Source organism: Mastomys coucha, unplaced genomic scaffold (assembly GCF_008632895.1).
Source record: "Mastomys coucha isolate ucsf_1 unplaced genomic scaffold, UCSF_Mcou_1 pScaffold16, whole genome shotgun sequence".
NCBI lineage: Eukaryota > Metazoa > Chordata > Mammalia > Rodentia > Muridae > Mastomys > Mastomys coucha.
The window spans coordinates 57,768,407-57,795,831 of NW_022196898.1; the positions used below are offsets into that span (position 1 = coordinate 57,768,407).

Genomic DNA, 27,425 nt, shown 5'->3' on the forward strand with positions numbered 1-27,425 from the left:
AGAGAGAGAGAGAGAGAGAGAGAGAGAGAGAGAATAAACAAAGAAACAAAGAAAAAAAAACCTTCTGTGGTTCAGGAGATCCAAGTCAAATAATACATTCATTTATCATGAAGCCTGTAGTAGTGAACCTAGAATTAAGGGGCTGTGAACTGGCCATGCAGGACTAAGCCAAACATGTGTTTTCCTCCTATTAAGCTAAGAAAATTAAAAAAGAGAGAGAGAGAGAGAATTGACTGGGAAAATCATCTTCATGAGATACATGCTTTCTCAAACCTTCAGCTCCCCTTCTTCATCTTCATCTTGTCCCATTTTCTTAGCTAAAACCTTCTTTACCATCCAAGAGCCCTATACCAGGGGCATTTTCTCCAGTGTCTTTCTTATTTAAAAATAGTTTCCAAAACACACAACTACCACACTGCCTCCTGATTGGCCAGACTAGAGCATCCCTGAAAGATGAGAAGAATAATTTTTATCTGTTTCCAGGGCTCAGAAAATGTGTCTAGAATAAATAACTATTCAGAGCTGCTCTATCCAGCATTTGTCTCATACATTTTCAAAGTCATCATTACCTCCGAGTTACACTTTTTGTCATTTGAAAGATCGCTAAACCATTCATCTTGTGAGAGAGAACCCTTCCACTCCTCATCTATGAAATGGGAATATTAACTTTTCAGTGACTCATAGGGGCTTTAAGAGATTCATAGGAAGCAAACATGAAAAGAATTTGAAAAGGAGAAAAATTGTATGTCTGTGTAATGATTAACACTTTTGAAGAATGTACTTCATTTTCCTGAAGTAGAAAAATGATTATCTGGAATTTTCATTTTTTATCTAAATTTCATATTCGTCTTGTTCAATTTGCATAAAGAGTTGCATTGACAATGTTGGCTTTTGGAGACTTTTTTTGCCCTTCACATATCTAAAATATCATTTATATTTTTTTCCTCATGATAATACAGAAATTCTATAGGGAATGGCAGATTGAAGTACAATGTGGCTAGAGACCAGGAGCCCATTCCACAGAGCTGGTTTGCCTTAGGAAGGCCTAGGATGCCTCAAGGCTTGAAGCTCAAAAGTGACATGGTCAGTAGTTTACAGAAACTTGGCTCAAAGAGAACTTACCACAGTCTTTGATCAGGGGGGATGAGGGAGGTGCAGGGAGAAGGGAGGAGTTGAATGTCCCTCCCCGCAACTCTGGAAGTTACTGCAAAGGATTAGGACCAACCACACTTTCTGAATATTTCTAGAACACACAAGAATATTAGCTGTAAAAACATGTTCTAAAACTGTCTTTTCTCTCTTGATCTAAAATTCAAGTGTCCATCTGTGTCCTCGTCAGAGGCAAATGTAACATTAAAGAATTGTTTATAAACATTACCATATTCTTGATGTTAAGGAAACAAATTCTTAAATTCAAAATGAAGCCAACTCATTTCTTTGATGTTATAAACTAGATTCAGCATCTCAGCCTATTCTGGCACTGACAGGTATTTTTTCCCAAGTCAGATTCCAGCCATGAAGACATTTCTTTACGAAACCCAAGATTCAGGTCTGATCATGCAGCACCCCTGCTGAGTGTGGGAACCTGTGTTAAGTCTCTCAGTTCACTTGTGCTTCTGCACTGTCTCCCAGCCCTTGTAGAGAATGAGGAGATGCCATCAGGGCAAAATTGAACTTGTGAGTGTGTGGATACAAAGCTATTCTTAGTTGGTCAGTATATCCTATAATCACTAGATCTTTATTTTGACAGGTATTTGCCTCAAAATATCGAGTATTTTGACCCTGAGAGCATCATGATCCCTAATTACAGGAAAGGAGAAGTAGGCAGCATATGACTGTAATGGAGCAAGGAAGACCCTGGAGAGATGATTATAGAAGATAATAGGCATTAGTAAAGGCTTGTAAGAAACACTTTCCCTGGGTAATTGCCAACTGGCTTTGATTGAATAGATCATAAACAGGGTTTGTGGGAGTGTTTCCAAATGTACAGACTGTATTGTGGGAGTTGGCAGGGCTCCTAACACAGTGGGTGAGGTCCTAATCGTTAACTCTGGAGATGGACACTGTTGGTTAGTTTTCTTACTTGCATTTCTACTTGAATTTTGTGTAGGACAAAGCATAGATTATCCTGTTCTTTGAGGAAGCTACCTCCACCTAAGTAGAAATTCACATGTTTAGTCCTACATCTTTTTTTTTTTATTAGAAACTGGGATAAAGTTCTGAGAAATTCTGTTGTCCTTTTCTTCTGTTATGTTACAGCCATGTAAGCTACATTCTGGTACAATTACTGTAGGACTATGTCAGTCCAAAAAGTACACTCAGTGGGCGGTCAGTCTGGAATTGCCTCTGGCATGGCTTTTGACTGAATACTGTAAGTTCAGTAGAGCCTGAACTTGTACACCCCTTTCAGATGTTGGACCAAATAATTTATGAACTTGTAACATACTGAATTTTAGTTATTTATGATTCAAATTCCTAAAGAAGTGGTGCTCATATCTACTTCCCAGCAAGACAATCTCCCGCCCTTCAGTAAATCCTTACTTCATAATTAGTCAACATGAAAGTAAAGGAGGAAGTTCTTATCTTCTGTCTGCACATGCTATCAGATTAAGTTACCGATCCCTACCATGACTGGTCAACATGTTTTGTATCCAAACACTGTGGGGGCAACAATAATTCACTGGGAAACTGTAGAACGTGGGAGGTGCCTAGTACTGGAGATCCTGGTAACCCTTTGATCAATTCCCTTGCTTCGAAGAGGAGGATATTGAAACCGAGAAAAACCGAGTGACTTATTTAAAATCAGAAGGCCAGGAACAGACAACCAGGTACCAAAGGCCTTGATCACAACCAATTATTACTCTATAAGTTTGTTGTGATCCGAAAGCCCATAGAAATCTATGAAAATATATCAAAAGTAGAAAAGAAGTTCCTTGACAAAGTGACATTATCAAATGATACTTGAACAGTCACCATGTCTATTTATTTATATTCCTCACATGCCTAGCACAATGCAGTGCATACATTGAAAGATCAAACTTTTCAGCAAAGCACTAATTCTGCTCTCACTAGAAAATAATTCCATTAAAAGTGCCCAATGTTGCATGAACATTTAACACATAAACCCAGGACTTAGAGCATTTCCTTTGTGCTTTCTTCTGACTAGAATAACCAAGGTTCCAAAAAATGTATTTTTTGTTGGCCACTATTAGAAAGAAAAGAAAGCACAGATTTCTTTGGGGCTTTGTTGAGCCTAGATTTACTTGGAGCTGATAGAGCTTCTCTCCAAGTAAGGTGCTTTCCAAAACATGGCCAAACCTTTGTTCTTCTGTGTAGATTTTGGATTGAGCAACTACTTGAGTTTTGGTTCATCTATTTGGATTTACTTTGCTGACTAATTTTCTTCTATCAAAGAAACTTCTTGTTTATTTTGCCAGAAAAAAATATAGCACTGTTGGGAGACTATGAGTCAGGATTGCATCATGTACATATTACCCAGTAAGAGTCGGAAGGAACACCTCAAGATACAAATAACGTGCCGGGAGCTCCCTTTCTTGTTGGAGAAATACAGAGACCTCGCTGTAGACATTCATTCCCCAAATATAGCAGAGAGAATATGCCACTCTTACACTCCTCTCCCATCTAACAAGTATAGCAATGCAGCTTCTAGTTTTATAGTAGTTTTTTTTCTTTTTTCAGTATACATTTTACAACTTTTGATTTTAACTGTTTTTTTTTTTCACTCTCATCAGCCAAAATTCCAGAGATGGAGTAAAACCAAACAATTGTGTATACATTAGAAAAACTATCAGCTATAATTGTAGTCTTTGCCATATATTTTGATGACTGGATCTAATGATCAACCTATACAAATTGAAAATAAGTATGATTTCAAGGACGGTACCCAAGGATGAAGTTAAAATTGCTCTTTATGTAGAAGTGACCAACATCAGGAATAGGAATTTCCAGTCTTTATTCACTTCAGGAGCTTTTCAAAACTCATACATTAGCCAACATGGGCAGCTTTTGTATTGTTCTTTTGTGTGTGTACATGTAGACTTTGGGGGTCTTCATAGTGGTCAGTAAGTACTTAACTCTGCACAATGGTGTCTGACAACTGACAGTGTGCATTGGCAGGAAAATAGCTGTTTAGGGGGCAGTGACTGATGAAAGAATATGTTTGCTTACAATAAAATCCTGTGTAAAGCACTCTTCAGAACATAGACTGGCCATTAGAATGAACATGATAATGAAAGTGCATGTTATTTGTAAATCAGTACATTTGCCTTGATACCAGTGGGATAATGGGGTTATACATCGATTTAGGCATTTCTGTTTTATTAAACAGTGAAAATGTAAAAGAATAATTTGAGAATAATTGAAAACAATATTTCAGCTAAAAGAGAAAATGACTACACAGAATCTTCAAATGGTTTCCATACATATTAATTCTTCACTCTTTAAAACACCATGATGAGGTACTTATAGGAAATCTTGTCATCATTATTGCCTTCTACTGTGACTTGCCTATGGCTGTGCATCTTTTTATAGTAGACTAGGAAACAAAGCAAGCTATTCTCATGACCCTTCCTGTGACATTACCTTTCTATGTATTTTAAGAACTAGCTTAGAGATATGTTGCACAGAATGTGGCAGTTACAATATGGCCATAGCTGGTCTTTTCTGATCACTTCCCCTCTCATTGATGGGGCAATTGTTTCATTCCTTGTCTTTACAAAGCTCATCAGAATGATTATAAAGATAGTGCTCACAATTATTTTATTCATCTATCTAATCTACTTACTATCTAATTTCTACCTACCTGTCCATTCAATAAACTAATTCCTTTTTTTTTTTTTATCTATATTCCAGTAATTCATGGCCTTTCTATATGTTCTCCCCTCCCAGGGCTCAAGCTGTCTATTTCTGATAGTGGAGACATGACTGGGCAGGGTAGTTGCTCTGGTCACTAGCCATGTGAGATAACCTGCTCAGTAATCTCACAGCACCATCATGCATATGTTCTCAGTGTTTAGGGCACTGTAACAGGGGAGAATTTCACACCTTTCATGAATAACCATTAATCTAGCCTTTTTACATTTGGCTTTCCGAATCAGTTTCAAATCATTCCAAATGCTTCCAGGAGTGCATTAAAGCTCCAATCCAGATAGTATTAGGAGGATAAATGAGCCACGGGGAAGAGATGTGGTATTTTTCTTAAAGCAATTTGTTCCCTTTTTTTCCTACAAAGTTAGAAGCCAAGCAATTTACGATTAAGATTTTTGGAGGACATCTTCCGTCATGTTAAGCCTTTCTTGTCTGTGGGTTTAGAAATGCAGTCTTAGCTATGGCATCCTGGCAAGCATTAATGTTTTTCTCTCTACAGGTAGATTACAGGTTTATTTCTACTGGCAAATCTAAAATAGCTTAAATTCATTATGATCCACTGTACACTCTTTTAAAGAAAAATGAGGAATATTTAAAACTTAAGAACAGTTAGGAGTAAGTAAGAGCCTGACTATGCATTTGTATTTGTGATATTCAGGAATATCAGAGAAAGTTGTCAATAAGTTTATTTTAATGGGTTTTCTACAGAAGCAACTTGCTTTTCAGAAAAGAGGGTATTGTTATTATATAAATCATAATTTAATATTTTCTTTGTGTCTGCTTCAATTTATTTAATGAGTCATAAAGGTGCCTCTATTCTCAACATATGCAGTTCTTGACCTATTTTCTCAGGTCCTTTCCTTTCCAAAGAAATATTTCATAAAAAGACCCAGTAATGTTAAATTTACAAACGCCCCATTACATGATGCAAGATTCCCTGCAGAATAGATGCATACAAAGATAGCGTACTATATATCAGGAGACACACAGTGCAACGCAGTAATGTTTCAAGTTGACCTTGAACATGATAAAGGACTCACAGAACAAATATCAGACAGGAACATAAGTACAAGATGATTCTCTATGTCTGGCATTTGTAATAGACATAAAAAGATGCCAAGCTGATAACTTGACCCAGAATAAAATTCTCATATAAGAACAAAAGAAGAAAATTCAGGTGTATGTCTTTCATCAAGGTTAGTAAAATCCTCAGAGGTAGATCATCACACTAAGTGCACTGAGCCTTGGAGGGTGGTTTATTTCTTAGTTACAGCCTGCAGTACCATCCATGTGTAGGGGATTGACAGCTGCTCCACCCATTAGTATTAATGAATTACCAATGTGCATCCCACACACATCTACCAAGGAGCCAAAGACATCCTGCCTACACACTGCTTTGTTTTGAATCCTCCAAATGTTGCAGGGTGGCTATTTCAAATGGAAATCATTGAATATGGCATGCATTATCTCCCAGAACTAAGACTAATATCTTATAGGAGTCAAAAGGAACTCTAACCTCATTCATCTGTTAAGATAGGTCACAGTAGCTCTTACTTCTCTGTCTTAAGGAACATGTGTGATCGTTATACAAATATAACTGTACTGCTATGGCATTTCATTAAGAGAAATTCTTTATTATTATTATATTTAATCTTTTTTTTTTACAGTCCAGTCATTATCCCCCTCCTGTTCTGCCCTCCAACAGTTCCTCATCCCATTCCTTTTCCTTCATCTCCAAAAGGATGCCCCCACACCTTCCCCTACACTGCCAGGCCTCCCCCTTCCCTGGGGCCTCAAGACTCACAAGGGTTAGGTGCATCTTCTCTCATTGAGGGCAGATCAGGCAGTCCTCTGCTATATATGTCAGGGACCTCAGACCAGCTAGTGTAGGCTGCCTGGTTGGTGGCTCAGTGTCAGAAATCTTGGGAGTCTAGGTTTGTTGAGACTGCTGATCTTCCTGTGGGGTCACCTTACTCCTCAACTTCTCCCAGCCTTTCCATAATTCAACCTCAGGGATCTCTAACTTCAGACCATTGGTTGGGTGTAAGTATCTGCTTCTGTCTCAGTCAGCTGCTTGTTGGGCCTCTTGGAGGACAGCCATGCTAGGCTCCTGTCTGTAAGTACATCACATCATAAGTAATAGTATCAGACCTTGGAGTCTCCCCTTGAGATGGGTCCCAATTTGGGCAGGTCACTGGACCTCCTTTATCCCAGTTTCTTCTTGGTCCCTGCAGTTCTTTTAGAAGGGAACAATTCTGGGTCAGAGTTTTTGACTGTGGGATGGCAACCCATCCCTCCACTTGATGCCCTGTCTTTCTACTGGAGGTGGATTCTATCAGTTCCCTCTCCCCATTGTTGGGCATTTCATCTAAGGTCCCTCCCTTATTGTCTTAAGATTCTCTCACCTCCCAGGTCTCTGGTACATTCTAGAGGGTTCCCTCATTTCCCATCTCTGGAGGTTGTATAGTTTCATTCATACTCCTGACCCTCCTCCTACCATACTTGATCGTGTTTCTCATTTATTTCTGCCCCTCCTCCTCCCCTCTTCTGCCCAGTCCCCTCTGCCTTTGCCCTCCCTTTGCCCTCTGCCTTCTTCTCCCTCCCTAGTGGGATTGAAGCATCCTCACTTGGGCCCTTTGGCTTGTTAACTTTCTTGAGTTCTGTGGATTGTGTCCTTGGGTGTTCTGTACTTTTTTTTCTAATATCTACTTTTGAGTGAGATACCTCACTTAGGATGATTATTTTCTAGTTCCATCCACTTGCCTGCAAAACTCATGATGTCCTCATTCTTAATAGCAGAATAGTATGCCATTGTGAAAATGAACCACATTTTCTGTATCCATTCTTCCATTGTGGGGCTTCTGGGTTGTTTCCAGCTTCTGGTATTACAAATAAGGCTGCTATGAACATAGTTGAGCACTGCCCTTGTGGCATGGTGGATCACACTTTGGCTGACATGACTATTTGTAATCTCTTCAGTGAAATCTGCTGTGCTGCTTGTCTTTGAGGTGATGTAAGAAAGAATAAAAACTATGGTTCCTCCCTCCCTCCCTTCCTCCTCTCTCTCTTTCTTTCTAACAAAACAACCAGAATTTATTTAGCTTAACTAGTTCTCTGATCAAAAGAAAACCTAGGACATATTCACATGTAACCCTCACCCTGAACCCTGCAAAGAAAACCCAACTAATATATTAGCTAAAATTTAAAAAGACAAAGTTCTTTTCTCTTTAACAGAAAAAAATTATTTTTGCATCTGGAAGATTTTTCCACAGCCTATTATATATCCTCTTTCTTGGCCAGCTTCTCAGCTTTGCTTTTCATTTTTCATGTTCTTTAATATGGGTGCATTTTTTCACCATGTCAGTGGAAACACAGAAATGGAATCTTGTTACCATGAATGTACAACTACTTCAGCTCTACTACTTATCCACCTCTGTCCATGACTGTGATGTTGAACTTCTAGCAGTTCATGTCGTCCTATGCTTCCATGGCCTTCCCTCGATATGTAAGACTTAATCAGCACACCAAGAGACGTCTTATCAGGAAGAGAGTTCAACTGTAGATTTCTTTTGGGTTCTGGCACATTAAAAGGCAAAGGTGTAAGCAAGGGATTGGCATATATATGGCCTGAGATGAGCTCTCTACATGTACTTGCCATCACTGAAATGCAGAATAAACACAACTATCTTGGCATGATTGTTGGTTGTTACTATTTACCTTAAAGTGGTCCTAGTTTGTGTGGAAAATGTTTCTTATGAAGGTATAGTCTCTTCCTCAAACATCAGTATGACTTGTTTCCATTCATCAGTTTCCTATAGTCTACTTGGTACTGAAATGCAAAAAAAAATTTAAATGTATCTGTCAATGCATGTTCACAAGCTATCCAATTCAATGGGCTTACTTCCACCATTTCTGTTTTCTGATATTACACACTCCATATATGCACATACAATATAACACACACTCATTATATAAAATGCCATAGAAAGAGCATAGAATTTCAATGGAGAAATACCTTCATCTAGAAACAGCTTGATGCCTTCTTAGCAGCTAGATATAAAAATTAAGTATGGTGTATTTTACTATCTGGGACATAATTTGAGCCTATAGTAGTGATTGACATGGGACTATCAGATTGAGAGAAAGCTATTTTAATTAGGAAATTCTTATTGAATACCTATTATGCATCCAACATTAGATTATACAAAATGACCAAGACCTTGTGGACAGCTTCAAAGAACTCATGGACTAATCATAGAGATAACCTTGTAGAATAATAATTGTCCATTCTGATAAGTTTGTGCTACTACTCTGTATGCTGCTAAGGGTAGGCAAAGGGGCCATGAGTAAGCTATTTGGGGACTTAGTGAGGATCTGCAGCTTGACAAATGCTTTACATAGGAGATGAGAAAGTGGGTCATCTAAGCTTTGGAAGAGGAGCAGACTGGAAAGATGAGGAGGCCCTGTGTCAGTTTTGTGATGAGGAAGTGTATGGTATTACATTGGCCATCATTCACTCTTCCAAAACCATTACTGTGTCTCCTATGTTTGGTATTCTATAATTCGATAGATTGAGATCTATTATTGATCTAGTAAAGAAGGGGAGTTGAAATGTCACTACACTTAAAAGAACCATAATTCCATAATTTTCTGTTTTAACATGACTTGGAAAAATCATCATAAAGCTTGTCCTTTCACCTGCAAATATATATCTCTAACAATATTTATATCTATATCCATGTATTCTATCATAAAAGATCAATGCAAGAATTAATGAAAACTCAGAATGTTATGTAAAGTGCAGTAAGAACTTTGTAAGCATCAAACTATATTAGACACATAGGATTGAGAGATTTAATGGCTTCAAAAAATCAAATGGTTTGTTGATAAGTAGATTGGTTCTCTTATATACATAACTTGAAACCACACAGAAAGTTCAACAGCTGAGGAAAAATGTCTCTGCCTTTGCTAGTTCTGGGCCCGTGAATTAATGCTGAGTACTGAATGCAATAGGCAAGCAACCCCAAGATCCTAAGTTGAACAACACGGTATAAACAACTGCCTGGCTTTATTATTTTGTTCTCAAGAGTATTTTTCTTTTTCTTACTTAGGGACGAAACTTAGCTTCAGGAGAGGTTGGATTTTTCCCAAGTGATGCTGTCAAACCATCTCCATGTGTAAGTTCTCATATTTCACTTCCATCTCATTTTATTTTACCTTTGTTACTATGATCAAATGTGAAAGAGGGTGCCCAGGATATTGACTGCCTAGATGCTCATTGGTTTCATTAATATTTTCATCGGAGGGCAGGACTTATGTGGGTATAGTCTCACAGGATATACTTTAATTTGTGTTGAAAATACTTTAAATGTCAAGAAAGGACTTACAGCATGGAAATATCATTAGAATTTACAAAATTGTTTAAAAGTCTTTAGGAAAAGTAACCCAAAGCCACAGAGTAGATGTACTGAGCAAGTTCTGCTTTCCTCGCTGAGGGTGAATGATCCAACCTTCTCCTGCTCACTCAGGTTACAGGAAGTCATTACACTTCAGCTGGGCTCTTTGAAAGCATAGTAGAGAACAACAAGTTCACAATCTCTTCAACCAGGTCTCTGAATACATTTTCCATGCTTTAGAATGTCTTTTCTGTTTATGTAAAATCATAATGAATTCTTCTGAGAATGGATAAAAGGAGAATGAATGACTGACTGTCTTAGAATTTTATGGCTGTGAAGAGACACCATGAGCATGACAACTCTTATAAAAGAAAACATTTAATTGGAGCTGGCTTATAGTTCCAAAGGTTTTGTTCATTATCATCATGGCGGGAAGCATGCCAGCATGCAGGCCAACATGGTGCTGGAGAAGGAGCTGAGAGTTCTACAGTTGGATCTGCAGGCAACAGGAGCAGACTGAGACACAGTTCCTCCAACAAGGCCACACCTCCTCATACCCACTCCCTATGGGTATATGGGGGCTATTTTTATTCAAACTACCCATAATGACTATTACTCAAATAATATGGGTGAATATCACAGAAAATGATGCTTTGTGGTGTTGATTCATTTCTATGTTAACATCATAATTTTTCTTACAATCTTAAAGTTAATGAATAAATGTGATGAAATTTCTTTACTAATGTGATTATGATAGGAAATACCCTCAAAATTCTTAAATAATTATTCTTGTTGCATTCTCATGGCTTCTATATTTCTCAACTGAACATTCTTTTTGATATTACAAGTGTAATATCTGTCACCTTTAATTTGGGAATCTAATCTTACACCATTTATGTAAGCTTAATTATTTTTGAAAAGCAAAGAGAATTTTTCAAAAAAAAGATTTGCTGTTCTATTTGCTATAGATAGATTGGTTGACTCTCACAGGTACAAATATAAGCAACAGTGTTTACATAATAGCAAGTGGCAAGAGATTTTAGCATTCAGACATTTGAGAAACCTAATAAGCATTTAATTTACCAAGCCCTACTTTCTGTTTATAGCATCTTGCATGGGTTTTAGAAGTTTTGTTTAAAAATAGTTTGGCATAAAATGTATTTAAATTTGTTGAATGGATGAACAAAAGGATAAAAAGCAAACGTGGATCCCTTGATGCATGCAGATAATTAGCAAATGAAATCAGTTTATAGAATCCTACCATAAACCCTACCAAAAAAAAAAAAGGAAAATCATATACAGACATTTTAAGATACTAAAGAGTTGTACAGTAATCAGTAATGCATAATCAGGAGTAAAACAACCAGCCAAATGTGAATGCTCTTAAATCTTAATGTTAATAAATAGCTATTAAAGTGAGATGTTTATGTAATGAAATTATAGGTGTATCTTTTAGCCATAGAAGAACTAGAATGAAATGAAGTAAACAGAATGGAGAGAGGAATGGGTTGCATGAGCTTGAAAACTGAGTCCCTTGATGATGGTATAAGCTGTGAACTGGGTGTCCCAGAGTAGTACTGTGACTTCTATTCTGTGTTAAAAAATTCATTTTCCTATGTGCGTTATTCCTTTTTCTTCAAAAGTTCTGAGGCATGCTAGTGAGAACTTCCAGGTTGGGGGACAAAATGATGTACAGAAATGAGGTCATTAATTTATGGTGCCAGAGTGATTAGTGACAAAACCTGGATACAACACAATGCAAACTTGGATACATGTGAATGTGGCAGTTGTTAGGGCATGTTCCAAGAAAATTCTACCCCACTGAAGAGATACTTCTGTAAAAGCCATCCATATGTAGGGCTGGAAGTCACATGAGCTCTGTTACCTAAATTATCCTTAGTAAGAAATATAATTAAAATGACCCAACATCAGGTGTTCCCTATGTTCTGTCTGAATTTTAGCCTCTTCACAGATAGCCCTCAAAGGGCTGTTACAGTTAAACCCTCCAGGGGATATAAATCCACATATTGGAATCAACCAACTGATGAGGAAACAGACCTTACGCTAAAGTTAGCAGAAACAAAATATAGAGTTATATTCACATAGCAGATACAGGACACGATATCTAAATAAAATTCTATATTTAATATAATTGAAAACCAAAATTGAGAGGAGATTATCACACTATATGATTATCTGAGTTTTTCTATAAAAGACTCAAATGTAGTAATTGAAGCAAAGATCTTAATGGGTATATTAGATGGCCTATCCAACATGGTTAAGTAGAAAATTGGAAGAGAAGTCAAGTTTCTAAAATGAATCCAAGGAGATAAGGTGATGGAAAACTATAACAGAGAATGAAATGATAAGATTCAAATGTAGCAAACTGAAGAGGTGAAAGATAATTATAGAAAAGCAATATTCAAATAAATCATAGAAAAGAACTTTCCAGGTTTTACAATAAGACTAATTTTAAAAATCAAGATGAGCAGTTTGAAATTAACTAACAACTAGATATATTTTAATGAAACTTCAGGATTTTAAGGATGACATTAAATCCAACTTGAGAAAAAAGACAAATGCCCCCCAAAAGCATTGATAATTGGATTAAATACTAAAACCAGCAGTAATTGGAAGTAACACACTTCTACTGCTGATAGCCTGGGACTAGATACCATTTTAGTGGTTTCCAGGTAACCAATAAATACTAAACAGTAATGAAAAGCTGTCTGTAGCTACTAGCTAGCAAAAAGGTTGACACGTGGACCTGGGAGTGCTTTGGAGTTGCCTGGTTTGAATACAGGCGCTCAGCATGGCTAAACTTAAGATAGAAACCATATACTTCTCTGCCTTGAAGAACCCGAGTATGGAGTTTGAAGCACCATAGTAGTCATGAGAGAAAACGATGGAAAAGACGGCATCCTAGAAGGGAGAAACCTCAAGTTCTGTGTATTAACACGAAAGCCCTGATTGAGTAGTGAAGCCAGGGATTCCCCTCAGCTTGGACTAAAAGAAATTAACGGGGAAACCGTCAACTGCTTATTACAGAAAACAATCTAAAGTTAGAATCTAACCGTTTAACATCCTGCTTTGAGACAAGACACATGCTTTGTGGGAATATAAGAATCCACAACTTCAGTTTGAATGATGGGATCCCTGTATTTAAATGGATCTGAGATGAGAAAAGCATTGTATTAGTGGCTGTGGGCAGCACCACCCCTATGCAGATGTGTCAGGGGCTATATAAAAGAGCTAGCTAAGCATGGGCCAGAGAGCAAGCCCGAAAACAGAAGTACTCTTTGCTTTCTTCCTCAAGCTTCTACCTTGAGCTCCCCTCTGGACTTGACTTTTCTTTTTGTCCTTCTTTCTTTCCTTCCTTCCTTCCTTCCTTCCTTCCTTCCTTCCTTCCTCCCTCCCTCCTTCCCTCCCTCCCTTTCTTTCTTTCTTTCTTTTTTTTTTTTCGAGACAGGGTTTCTCTGTAGCTCTCGCTGTCCTGGAACTCACTCTGTAGACCAGGCTGGCCTCAAACTCAGAAATCTGCCTGTCTCTGTCTCTGCCTCCCAAGTGCTGGGATTATAGGCATGCGCCACCACCGCCTGGTGCCCCCTTGACTTTTCTAAATAATGGATTATGATATGGAACTACAAGATAATTATGCTTTGCTCCCCTTAGTTTTTGTTTGTTTGTTTGTTTGTCAGTGCTTTATTACAACAACAGAAAACGAAATGGAACAGTAGTCAAGGATCTCACATACAGAATGTGCCCACTGAGGAAGCAAAGGCTCCTCTGGGGAATTTTGGGATGGAATAGCCTCAGTTATTTGTGTGTTGTGAAATTATATGTCACTTCTCACCTCTTGGATGTATACCCCTTTCCAGGCAAAGGAGAGACCACAGGTGAAATGTGCCTAAGCTCTTACCCATTCCTCTCTTGCTTCTTTGCCCCTCTCATCTAATGTAAAAGACTCAGCACATCATGGAATCTGTCAAAAGCTGGCTGATTCATGAAGGTTTTTCAAACTCAAAGCAGATGATTTATATTCTACCTTTTCCTCAATAGCTTGTAAATGGCCACCTCTTCTGTGGCATGTGTTTTATTGTGTATTTTTGGACTACTACTATATACATTCTTGGGCTTTCTTCATTTTCTAGTTGTTATCATCAGCTAGAAGATGCTTTCTTATATTTGCACATAAAAAGTAATATTTTCACTTGTGGAAGTCTCTATATAAAAAATGGAAAATGTGGATTTTTTTATGATTTTTTTAACAGATAAAATGTTTTCTTGTTGGAAGATTTTAAAATTGGAGTTTAGAATTTGTGTTGAAAAAGAGCATCTACACCCAGCGTGTGCTGTTTATTTTGCATGTCTTTGTTTGTTTGTTTGTCTTAGACAAGGGAAGTGCTATTTGGTTTTCCTAATAACATTTTCATTTTAGCTTCCTAGGCTGAATTGAACTGTCTTGTAGTAAATGTTGAAAGTTTCTAGTTCATATTTTTTCTGCTATCTCTTCCCTTGAAGGTATAGTAGAAAAATTCATGGAAGAATGAAATAAAGCAAAATGAATTATTTTCTACTTATCTGACATATACTATGATTCATTCTGTGTAAACTTGCCAGAGGGTCGTCCTGGGCCTGTGCTACTTACGGCGTTTATTGGGCTGACTCAGCTGAACTGAATTAATGATTGATTTCTAAAAGCTACCCTTAAGTAAACTTAATCTATTTTTGCCTTTTTATGTCCTAGGTACCTAAACCAGTAGATTATTCTTGCCAACCCTGGTAAGTATTAAAAATGTTTATGCTGCTAAGTTGAAATACCGTCCTCCTAGCTCGAGGACACCTTAAATGTGTGGTTGTAAACCATGTTCCATTTTCATTTGTCCTGGCTAAAGGTGGTTTCATATGTAACAAAACACCATAATGAATTTGTATACTGCTAGCCGTTCTGTAGCATGATTGGTTAATGGTGTTTGTAGGTGTATGCATGTGAGCGCACTGGACCATAAATGTCTATAACAGACACAGAAAGAAATGGAATATATCACGATGTAGCTCACTTTTTGGAAAGATAAACCTCAAGAAGCAGAGAAGAAAAAAGTAATTATAGTATCTATAACTAAGAATTACCTCAAAAGGAATGGTATCCAAAATTGTAGTTTCCAGTGTAGGATGGTGGAGTATGATATAGCCATATCTGATTTGGGCCTTGTTGTGTGACATTTTATCAAAAAAGAGAAACACACATGTCTACTCATTACAGAAAGGGAGGCAATAATAGGACAAGGTAGTGATTTGACCATTGTCCAGCTCAGAGAAGGAATGAGTTTTTACTGGCATTTCAAGCAGGGGTTACAAGGAACAGGGATGGCATAAAAACAATCATATCAGTGAAAATCCCAACTCAACCCAGGCTACCTCTTATAAACATGGCAGTGCTGGGCTTAATGGTCTAAGAATCTCTTCCTTGAACTTCAGCTATTAAGTTTCCCTTTCCCAGCCTCCGCTTACTCCTTCTTAGACTGCTGGAAAGGGGCCTTTGAGAATGCTCGAAGGTTCTTTTCTCTCAGAAGTGTGACCTTTAGTTTATGTCATGAGCCTCATGGGCCCTCTCTCTTTCCTGGAGGGAATGTTTCAACTTGGAGAAATACAGCAAGTGGAGATGAAACATATTTGGCAGTGAGATGCTAGTAGAGGAGGTAGCAGAATAAAATATGGCAATGATCAGTAATGGTTATTATCATTATCATCATCATCATTATTATTATTTATATTTTCAATTTTTAAACTATACATAAGAAGCAGAATAGTTAGGATTTCATCAGATCATAATAAAAAAGCAGTATATGCTGAGTATTTTATATGCAGTTACCACTTTACATGTTTTATTTCACATTATACATGAGCTTGTAAATTATTTCAACTTTCTGTTTGTCCTGAATAAGTGTGGTTTTACATGTAACAAAAATTTCCAAAACTTCCTGCATGGAAGATACTACTGTCATTATTATTGCGTACAGAGAAAAAGGCGAAATCAGTGTAACCAGTGAGCTGCAGACTGAAGAGTCCACATCTCCACATGGCACCCTTGTTACATTGCTATCCTGCCCCTCCAAATACAAACTTCAGCAGTGTACTAGTTTGCATGTGTCTCCCTAGATTTGTGATTGACTTCTCTGAAGATGAATGAATCTCTTTTCCCTGATATTTGTCTATGTTCCTAGATATATCATTTGAATACATACATAAATGTGGTATCTTGAGGGCATATAGTACTAATTCAGTTTGCAAATGTGGGTAGCACCTAAATATCTCAAATATTATATACATGTATATACATGTGTGTAATATATATACATATGTATATATGTATATATATGAGTACACACACACACACACACACACACACACATATATATATATATATATGTATATATATATATATATATATATTCCTGATTACTTTGGTCTATGGCCAGTTTGAAGTCCACCTGTCACTTCTACCTTCCTTGTCATTACCTACACTCTCTGTTGTACTCCTCCTGGCTTTGACGCTGAGCCTTCCAAAGAGACTGTGATCAAATTGGGAGTCTTTGCTACATTTTAATATCTCTGATGACAACTTTGAAATTTTTTGTTATTGTGGAACTTAAAACCAAATTAATAACATAACTGAAAGCTTATTTTTCATGCAACTACATTTTATGGCTAAAAGGTTTATCATTTTAGATATAAATCCTTATCACCAACCACATGGGTTTTATTAAATAACATGGGCAGGTACCTGCAAACTGTCCAGACACAAGAGGGTAGGCAGGTTTGCCTTACTTTTTCTTTTTCTAAGTCATTCTTCCAAGTGTGTAAAATTCTGTTGAAAGTATATACAGTTAGAATAACATTATTCCTAATGATTAGAACAAATCAAGATGCCAAGACACTGGAAATACCTTAAATATAGGAACTAACAAAGACATTACAGTATAAAATCTAGATTAAATTTCTTTCCTTGAGTACTCTAGACAGTTCATTCAAATGAAGTAAATAGTTTCATGTGAAATATCTTAAACATGGAAACAAAATTATGAACCACTTAGGAAAACTTTGAGTTTTAGAAATATGAGAGTCAACATCATCCACTTATTTTATTTGTTAAATTATTTCCATCTTCAAAGTAGGTTGAACCCAAGTGATTATTACTTCTAGAGACCATGAAATAAAAGAGAAAATCAACAAGGCTGCCTTCAAGTGCCCTTGTTTTATGTATGAAATGTATGAAATGTTGGGATGAGATCTGAGGCTGAGGACCGGGAGCCCTTTGAAAGTCTGAATGTGGTAGATGCCAAGGCCCCTGTCGCCTTATCCCCATAGTCAAATAACCTGGCTTTTTACTCTTTGCCAAGAGACAGTGTTGTTATGTGTCTTACATGGGGAAACAGAAACATACCAGGTTTCAACTTGGAAAGGCTAGACCTAGCGGAGGCTGTGGAGATGCTATTCTGAGAAACCACCCATACTAAAGAAGTCTTTAAATCCAAGGTGCAAAACCCTATTACCTTCAGATAGCTTAGATCTGTCATGGGAGTAGTTTCTTTCACACTGCACCCTTGCCTTGTATGCAAACATTTGTTTAGAGAACACTAGAAAACAAACGAACAAACAAAAAAACCAACCAAACAGACAAATAAAAAAACAACAACCCTGAATGAACTCAGTAAAAAATCCTAACCCCTAACATTTAGATGGTTCCTAGCCCAATTATCAGATTTTTGCCAAATTAACAAACTTCTGCCCAGTGGTGCTTTTGTACCTGCACACACAGGATCCCCAGCCATTCCTAGATTCTGCTTCCTTATGCATGAACAAGTAATAAAGAGAAAGCAGACATTTGAGGGAAGACTTTGAAGTATATAACAAATCTTTTGTAAGAGGAGTGATCTGAGAATTGGAAAGCTTTTATAAATTAAGTAGTATAAAAGCTTGGGAATATATAAGGTTGAGAGAAATTTCATAAACATCAAAGAAAGAAATGATGGGAGAAATATTTTTAAAATTAGATAATTGACATGGATGTTTGATAGTTTTCAACTCATAAGAAATCTGGAAACACACATACACACACACACACACACACACACATACACACATGCCCAAGGACATCAATTACTAAAGAAATAATATATTTCCCAGAGTTGAATTCCATCTCTACCTTTTTGGAGAGGCTGCTGAAAAGCATAAAAAGTACATTATCATTAAAATTTTCTAATAGAAAAATATGAAATCTGAAAGCTTCCAAGGAAGAAAATATCCAGTTATATCCAATGAGTCTGAAATTAACTGGAAGTTAAAAGATAACAATGTTACACCATTTAATATTGAAGAGGCAAAATCATTTCTCACTTAGAATCCTCTAGCCAACCAAGCTACAATTTAGGTGCTGGGTAAAATGAAATATTTACCTAAGTGTTCTCCTTTAAAATAGAAAAACTAAGGATTAATTATTAATCCAAAGAAAAGAAAAAATGCAGAATCCTGGAGTGGAGCAGCCGGCATAGAGGGAAGAAAGAATCGAGTGTTTGAGAGAGTGGGGAACTCAGAAGCCACTGGGTTAAGAGCGAGAACTCTACAAGTTGAGTATATACCACTGAAAATGCATTAAGCTGGGCAGTGGTGGCACATGCCTTTAATCCCAGCACTTGAGAGACAGAGACAGAGACAGGCAGATTTCTGAGTTCGAGGCCAGCCTGGTCTACAGAGTGAGTTCCAGGACAGCCAGGGCTACACAGAGAAACCCTGTCTCAACAAAACAAAACAAAACAAAAGAAAAAAAAAAAGAAAATGCATTGAAAGAGAGTTAATGTAGAGAATTTAGAAAGAACCGTGGAAGACAGAAAACAACCACACAAACTCCCATGCTTACCTTTGTCCAAGTCAAATATTTTAAAACTTCTGCACAAAATGGGCCGGATGATGACTTGTGTTTGCTGATGTTACAGGAAGACAGTAGTCTGCGACAGAATAGGCTTATGTCAGGAGAAAATTGGCTTTCCTTGTTTATGCCCAGAGTTAAAAGGCAATGAACTGTAACACAAACACAGTTATTAAAATATCTATGTAGAAATAAAGAAAAAACTGGTTAAATATTTGACCCAGGACTTGGAATAGAATGCTCATATGATAGACGCTGCTTTTCATTGCTTTTAAAAGTATACATTAAGTATATTCACACACACACACATACACACACACACACACATACACATTTGGTGGTGACCAGACAGTACTTAGACTGATGGAGAGCGGGTTGCATGCATATGCAGGGCACCCTTTAATATGGATGCACAGGAAGAGTCTCTAAACCTGAACAACAAATGAACTGTGTTGATGGAAGTGTGTATTCACACAAGAGCACAGTCTGTGAGGGACCTTATGGTCAGGAGACTGACAAGACCTACATTCAGAAGGATGAGAGTAGAGATGCAGGGATTAGGAGAGATCAGGCAGGTGAGATAAGCATGAAGCAGACTGTACTAGATCTCAATAGGTCATAGGTTATCATAACTGCCTTAAAAATGTGTCATTGTTACAAAATGCCACTAACTTCCCCTTATTCGTGGTCCAAGACTGCCTATATCCGTTTGACTTCGTGAACTTTTGTTAAATGTCTACTGTGTACATTTTAAATAAATAGTATAGATTAAAGCATACATTTATACTGAGTTTATGATTTGATATGAGTCAGATGCTTTATTTGAATATTAATTTATGAGTTAGTTAGCTTGAAAAGAACCAGTCCAAATGTAGTTTCCTCATAATTTCTATTGTTCCAGATCTTTGATCCTTGCCACTATCTGGAGTGCTTACATTTGATGTAAGCTGTCATGCAAGAATAACTTAATTTACAGTTTGGATATTTTACTATGATTGTTATTGTTTTGATGGAGTTTGGTTGCGCTTAAGGCCTGTATAGTCTAGGGAAGCTTGAATTCTGGTTTTGAAAATTATCTGCTTTTGAAAATGATTCCTCTATCACTGTTTGTTTCTTTAGAAAATTGTCCAAATTGTGAACTAAGATAATTAATCTCACATCTAAATAATAATTATTTTAAAATAATTTAAATTATTTCACTCATTTAAAAAAGATCCTCCAAAGAGATTTGATAGTATATACAGGAAAGGTGAAGTCTTGAAGTCTGTGTGTGTGTGTGTGTGTGTGTGTCTGCCTGTCTGTCTGTCTGTCTGTCTGTCTGCCTGTCTGCCTGTGTCTTATACAGGGCCATGCCTCCCATGACTCTCCTTCCTATCTGTCCTAACCTTCTGACTCTTTTGTCTTTGTCCCTTCTGTTTATCTCATGCTTCCTGCTGCTCACTGGCTCTTTAGGCATTGTTCATTTTGCTGACATTAACGTTGTACTGTGTTTGTGTTTAGACATATTGAAGAGATCTTTTTCCAAATTATTATGTAATGCAATGTAATTAGCACACACATAAGGCCATGACAAATAAGTATATTTAGCCTCTCTTTTCACATGCATCCATCTAAGTTTTCTGTCTTTTCACAGGTATGCTGGCCCAATGGAAAGACTGCAGGCAGAAACTGAACTTACTAACAGGGTGAATAGTACTTACCTTGTGAGGCACAGGACCAAAGAGTCTGGAGAATATGCAATTAGCATTAAGTAAGTAGGACAAGTGGTTTTGTAGAAATAGATTTCCTGTGTTCATAATTTTGTAGGTCATGTGACACATATAACACTAAAGTTGAAAACCAAGGTTCTAATTGCAACAGAAATAATGCATTTATCCAGACAGTTCATTAATACTGGAAAATATCTGTGAGGAAAACAGTCGTGGGTGTTATAGGCTGCTAATTGGCATAATAGATTTCTTTCATAACATTATATTTTATTGACTTGATATGAGTGTGTTTCTTGTAAATTTGAGAATACAAATTACTAGATTTTGTCTTTTTTTTGTATTCTCAAACTAAATTTACTAAGTAAATTAAGCATAGTGATTAGTCAGATCAAAATTTTCTCTCACTTCAAATATTGGTTTTATCTTCAGCCCATCTAGTAAATACATGTTGTTAATTAGCTGTCACCATTGTATTGGCACAAGTATATATTTTGTCTTCAGAATTAATTCCTATAATGTTATTGGGGCATGCCCTCTGGTAATTATTGATTTCTACTGATTAAAAACACATTTATATTCATAAGTTATTCATTGCCCACAGGTACAATAATGAAGCAAAACACATCAAGATTTTAACAAGAGATGGCTTTTTTCACATTGCAGAAAATAGAAAATTTAAAAGCTTAATGGTGAGCATTGATTATTTCTTTTCGATCTATAGTTCCCATTTTCTGCTGTTAAGTTAGTTTAACTCTATAGTTTCTTAGCAATGTTAACCCATTGAAAATTATTTAAAGAGAATTATAGTGTGGGTTTAGCAAAATCCTAACTTTCCAGGTTGAAGAATTCCAGTGAAGTTTTACATTGCTCAGATGTTATTGATCATTATAAATGAGGTTTGTAAGTTTTAGATAAAATTTTAGAGTGCACACAACTCATGACTCTCAGAGCTACTGCCAACTCAAAGCATAACTGTCAGTGGTTTGAATGGGTGTCTGAGTGTGTTGTCTCAGTGGCAAATGGCAAATCTTTGTTCCATCATTCCTCTTCTCATGTCCTCAGTCTCTCCTTTTAGCTACCTCTTGTCACAATCAGTTATGACAAGAAAAATTTTAATTAATAAAATACCTCTTGCATTTAGGTCTATTTCATACAAGAGGCCATAGGAAGTAAATTTGTAACTTTCTGCTATTATAAATTGTGTAATCGGGGCTGGAGAGATGGCTCAATGGTTAAGAGCACTGGCTGCTCTTCCAGAGGTCCTGAGTTCTATTCCCAGAAACCACATGGTGACTCATACCCATCCATAATGGGATCTGATGCCCTCTTCATGTGTGTCTGAAGACAGTAACAGTATACTCATATACATAAAAATAAATAAATAAACCTTTAGAAAAGTAAAACAAATTGTATACTCATGGTTCTCTTTCATTACATTAGACAATTAGGCATCAGTAAGTTTATATTTTAGCCACAGTCATTCACTGATATTTCATAGAAATTTTGTGTTGAAATGAAAAACATATATTGTGGTTAGAATATAGTGATCAATTCTGACAATTTGTAAATGTCTCAGTAGCTTCCTCAATAGGTATATTGTGTATATGTCTTACAGACGACATATACATTTTATTACACACACTATTAGCAGGACATCTTATTTTCCTAGGAGTGGCTTCAAATCTTTTTTTTCACTTAGGTAGTTTCTTGAACTAATGAAGACTTTGGATACAGGACACAGGATACATCTATAGATATTAAGAACTTTGATTAATTTTGAGAGGGAAGATCCATTGATGGAGCTACGAATTAAATGATATACACTACACATTTCCTAAAAATAACAGAAATCACTTAGGAATACAAATGAGGTTAATGAGTATAAGAAGGCTTACAAACTTAGCCAGCTTGAATGCCTTACCTAAAAGCCATTTCAAGATAGGGACCAGGGTATTAGAGAAATTGAAGCGTCTTGAGTGGAGAGGAAAAGAAATAGGAAGAAATCTGTAGACATAAATAGGACATTTGAAATTCAAAAGAAAAGGACAGGCGGCATGGGCAGTCATGGAAAATGGAAACTCTTGTCAAATTGGTAACCAAGATCCACGCATCTTCCCTGCTAGAGGTAACTTACATTCTGTTGTATCTACTGGGCTGTGAAAGAAAAGAGGGAACGAGCTGGACCAGAAGAGGTTCTTCATATAATAAAAGCCTGGGAAGGATGTGACAAGTGGGTACACAGATAATGAGTGACAGGCACAGCCCGGACATGATGAAAGCATGCATGGGGCACCCCATCTCTGCAAGACACACCAGCCGGAGCTCTTACCTGCAGAATTTTTCGGGTGGTAATGAGGCTTCCTCACAGTGTTACAGTTGATGTGACACTTAAAAAATGCTACAGGGCCAAAGATGACTGCCAGTCCTGCAGACATTGAAAAGTGGCAAAAGAAACTCCTGTCGGAGAAGACACACAAGAAGATGAAAGGAATGGCCACTGGAAGGGGCCCATCAGCTCAGCTTTGTGTCACCTTGGTTCAGCCCATGGAAATCCTATAGCAGGGAAGATTAAGGATGAGAAAAGCCAGTTACACCATCATGGCTATGGTTCTTATATGGTCGTGACTATACTGAAGGTGACAAACTCCCCAAATTAAATAATTTGAAGCAGAGACCACTGTTAAAGTTTATCTATTAGTCTCCTGGACAGGGAAGTAAAGGCACAGGTCTCGGAGTTCAAATAAGTGACACAAATGCTGGGTATACACTCATGAGTGCCACTCTTGGGGACACAGACCATACGTATGTTATTCTTTTTCTTTTTGTTCTTCCACACTGGGAAATCTTTTATAGGGAAGCTCAGACCAAAAGAGGTGATGGGGAATTAAGAGCAAAAGTGCAGAAACTAAAAAGAAAAGGAACCAGTTTAAGGATATTTGTGTACTAAAGAAATGTAGACAAGGAACAGAAAGCCTTTAGTCATAAGCAAAGGCCTTTTGCCAGCTTTAGCAAATAACTACCAATTGCTAAAGAAGCCGCAGAGCTAGCTGGAGTTTGCCCTGCTTTTTCTTCATGTGTTGAGTAAATTTATTGTGAATCTTTATTTTTAATTTTTGAAGGTGAGTATTCAATAAATTCAATAAACAGATAAGCGGTGAAATACCAAATCTACGTACTATACATTTTTTAAAATTAAATGTTTATTTATAATAAAAATCCATTCTTTTTCCAAAATTTATGGATTTTAATAAAATGATTTAATAGAACGAGGCACAATGTTTAAGATAAAATTCACAAAGGAGTTTGAATTTTGAATTATTTTGAATTTTAAAAACTCAATCACTATAGTTTTAGGAGACTTCATAATAAAAATGACTCAAGTGATCTAGAATAGTTTACAAGTTAGCAAATCCGTGTGTGCCAGAGAATTCAAGACAGTGGTGTCCTGTAGGCCTAAGAGAGAAAATGCCATGTGAATACTTGCCAAAGAGAGGTGGTTCCTATTATGGTAACATACTTCTTTGGAAGAGGAGAGGAGCGGTGTCTTTCCAACAAATAAAGGTCATGCGACCTCTAGCAGACACAGTTTATAGTGCTGTGTTATGCAGCACAGTTCCCATCTCAGTGAGTGCTGGCTGCTGTGTAGATCTGCACCATTTCTTAGGAGTTCAGCATCTCAATACTCTCACTGTCCTCATTACATTATGCTCCTCTGCATACGAGTCACCTTATAGATTGGAATAAAATTTCTATCAGAAAAGATTCTAAGCACACGCAGACTCTAAAAGACTTATTTTAAATTAGCTGATGTCTCTTAGAAAAGGCTGAATTTGATGCTTGGGACCAGAACTTCTTCCCTTGGGTTTCAATAGTTTGCTTAATCAAAGTCTTTGTTTTTCTTAGTCATTAAGTTCCAACCCTAAATGACTTTTTGATTCCAGATTACGAGGCATTAATTTTGTTCTGATTTTCATGTATGCCAGACAAGCGACGTCCAAATGTTGTTTGTAAGCCATCTCCAGTGCCTGTTTCCTTGGTAATTGGAATGACTGGCCCACACTCATTATTTCTCAGGGTTGGATTGTTGACACCACTGTGTCGGCTGAGATAAGGGAAGCTTAGAGATTTCTTTTGTTTAGAGTCATCTTATTTGCTTGTTGTACCTGAAGGTCAATGACTGCTAAAGCAGGGGTGGATTAAACTAAAATACAGAGAACATAAAGCCATGAATTGGAAACAATCCACACTGGCGCTCCTTAATTCTACTCAGAAGCCTGTTCGGAAGATTTACCATCTAAGACTGTAAAAATGTAACTTAAATGCTTTCTATGCTTAGCCAGGTATTAAAGACCATCTGCAGTTTACTAAATTGCCTGACCCTGATTCTTAGAAAAGTCTTTTTTTTCCTTCTGTAAAAATATTAAATGACTGACAAAACTTTTTTTTCTGTTCAATAATTCAATAGTTTATAGCCAACTTCACATTAACCTTACTAATGATTTATAATTTATAAAATTCATATTCTTTCTCATAAAGTTAAATTGAAATTCAAAGCTATCGAGCTGCACAGTTTGTTTCAGATTTATATTTATATTGTCAAAGAAAATACCACATCTTAATTGAAGTCTCAAGGCTTAAGGAACAACTCCTTGGTGTCACGGGTATCAGAGATGCCACAAGCAAACAGAGTCTTCCTCAAGCTTTTTATTTCATCATCAAAAGACAAAATGATTCTATTTTTTACTAAGCATAATTAAACTTCTGAGCTACTCTTGGCAAATCATATAAAATCAGCAGATTACAAGTGCCATATTCTTATATAGGTAGCAGTCTAAGATACAGTATTCTATTTGGTCTTTCCCTTTTTGTTGTTAGCGTCCACACACCTTTTATGTCACCAAGCACTCCTATTCTCGTTCTCTGAGTTCAAGGAAGACCTGTGAGCTATGTGAAATGTTTTATGGCTCTCATTTTCCAAATGTGGGATTTGGCAAAAAGAATCTTCATTTTGCTTTATCCAGTGATTAAGATAAATCATACTGCTTTTGGTTTATTAATGTGACAGAATATGTGTGTGTATGTGTGTGTGTGTGTGTGTGTGTGTGTGTGTGCACATATTAAAATGAATGTGTTCTTTGCACAGGCGCAAATATATAGAGACCAGAGCAAGATATCAGACAATATAGTCTCCCCTTCTCTCTACCCCATTCACCCACAGACCCTGGAGCTAGGTTAGCGGTCAGCTGTCTCCTGCACTCAGTAGTTGTGGGGTTATAGACACGTATGTGGCTATAACTGACTCCTACATGGGCGGCTGCGATGTGAGCTCACGTTTTCATGCTCATGCTCTGTAAGAAGTGCTTCTGTCTGCTGAGCCATCTCCCCAATCCAGACTGGGATTTTTACGTTGCCAGCTTTGCGTCTCCACCGTGGATACCCCCACTTGACATGATCTCTTCCCCACAAAGCAGTACACAGCATGTCTTAGACTGAAAAGAATAAATCATTGATAAACCTTTTTTTCCCCATGTTGTGAGTGAGTTCTGGCCTGATTGATTTCTTTTAGGAAATTTGAACTTAACCACTGACTAGTTGTGTTGGATCAATGGACAATGTTACTTTCTCAAGAAATGAGTTGCTCTTCCATACTTTTTAAGGCTGCTATGACAGAAGCATTGACTACTTTGTTTAAAGTGATTTGTTTTTATTTTCATTTCAACTATTTATCAGATACTTCATGTCTGCCACATTAGGCTACTGATAGCATTTTCTTTATGAATTATTCCATTTCGGTTCGGAGCAGAAGGATCCAGATGTGTGTGGAATAGGAAACTAAGATACACAGAAAAAGATTTTCCTGAAGATTCAGTTTAAAATATGGTAGGACCTTACGTGAGGCTTTGAGATGTTTAAGACAAAAGTATTTCTAAGAGCAGTTCGAAAGAACTACCTGGCTGTCCTTTGTGTGTGCTGGGTGACATTGAGAGCTGAGATGCCCAGTGAGAACCCTCCATCGGTGTAAAGCAGGGATGATGCTGAACAGGGTTGAGAGCTTCATGAACCTTTGTTTGTGGAAAAGCACATTTAATATTAAGTTTGTTTTTCTGACAAGTGGAAAGCAAAATGGGAGAAAGTAGAAGAAATTGCTATATAGTCAAGCAAACAGCTGTTCTTTTCATTTTTTCTTCAGAAAGACGCGTCTCTCACTAATAACAACAATAATTACTACTCTGAGATCGAAGTTTAGCATGGCTTCTTTTCAGTACCACATCTGACTGAAGACAAACAGGATGCTCTGCGTGCCTGAAAAACAATAGAGAATAACCAACGTGAACAAATGTCTCCAGGAGACAGGATAGCGTCTTGGGGGGAGGGGGGAGGGTACATCCAGACAGTAGGCAGAGCTCTTACACTTTAATATATTTGGAAATGTTAGGCTTACAATGATTATCCTTGTATCATATAGAATTAAGTATTAAGGGGTTGATTTAAGAACAAAAATAACAA

At 37.1% G+C, this 27,425-nt stretch overlaps 1 protein-coding gene across 2 annotated transcripts in view; it reads left to right on the forward strand.

Annotated features, from left to right (window-relative positions):
- Nucleotides 1-27,425, forward strand: part of Vav3 (vav guanine nucleotide exchange factor 3) — a 343,048-nt gene that overhangs the window by 292,522 nt on the left and 23,101 nt on the right. For both annotated transcript variants that reach the window (XM_031375228.1, XM_031375229.1), the window contains 4 exons: nt 9,999-10,064; nt 15,031-15,065; nt 20,843-20,959; nt 21,520-21,607. In XM_031375228.1, the coding sequence (XP_031231088.1) occupies nt 9,999-10,064; nt 15,031-15,065; nt 20,843-20,959; nt 21,520-21,607 (306 nt within the window). The remainder of the gene's footprint in view (nt 1-9,998; nt 10,065-15,030; nt 15,066-20,842; nt 20,960-21,519; nt 21,608-27,425) is intronic.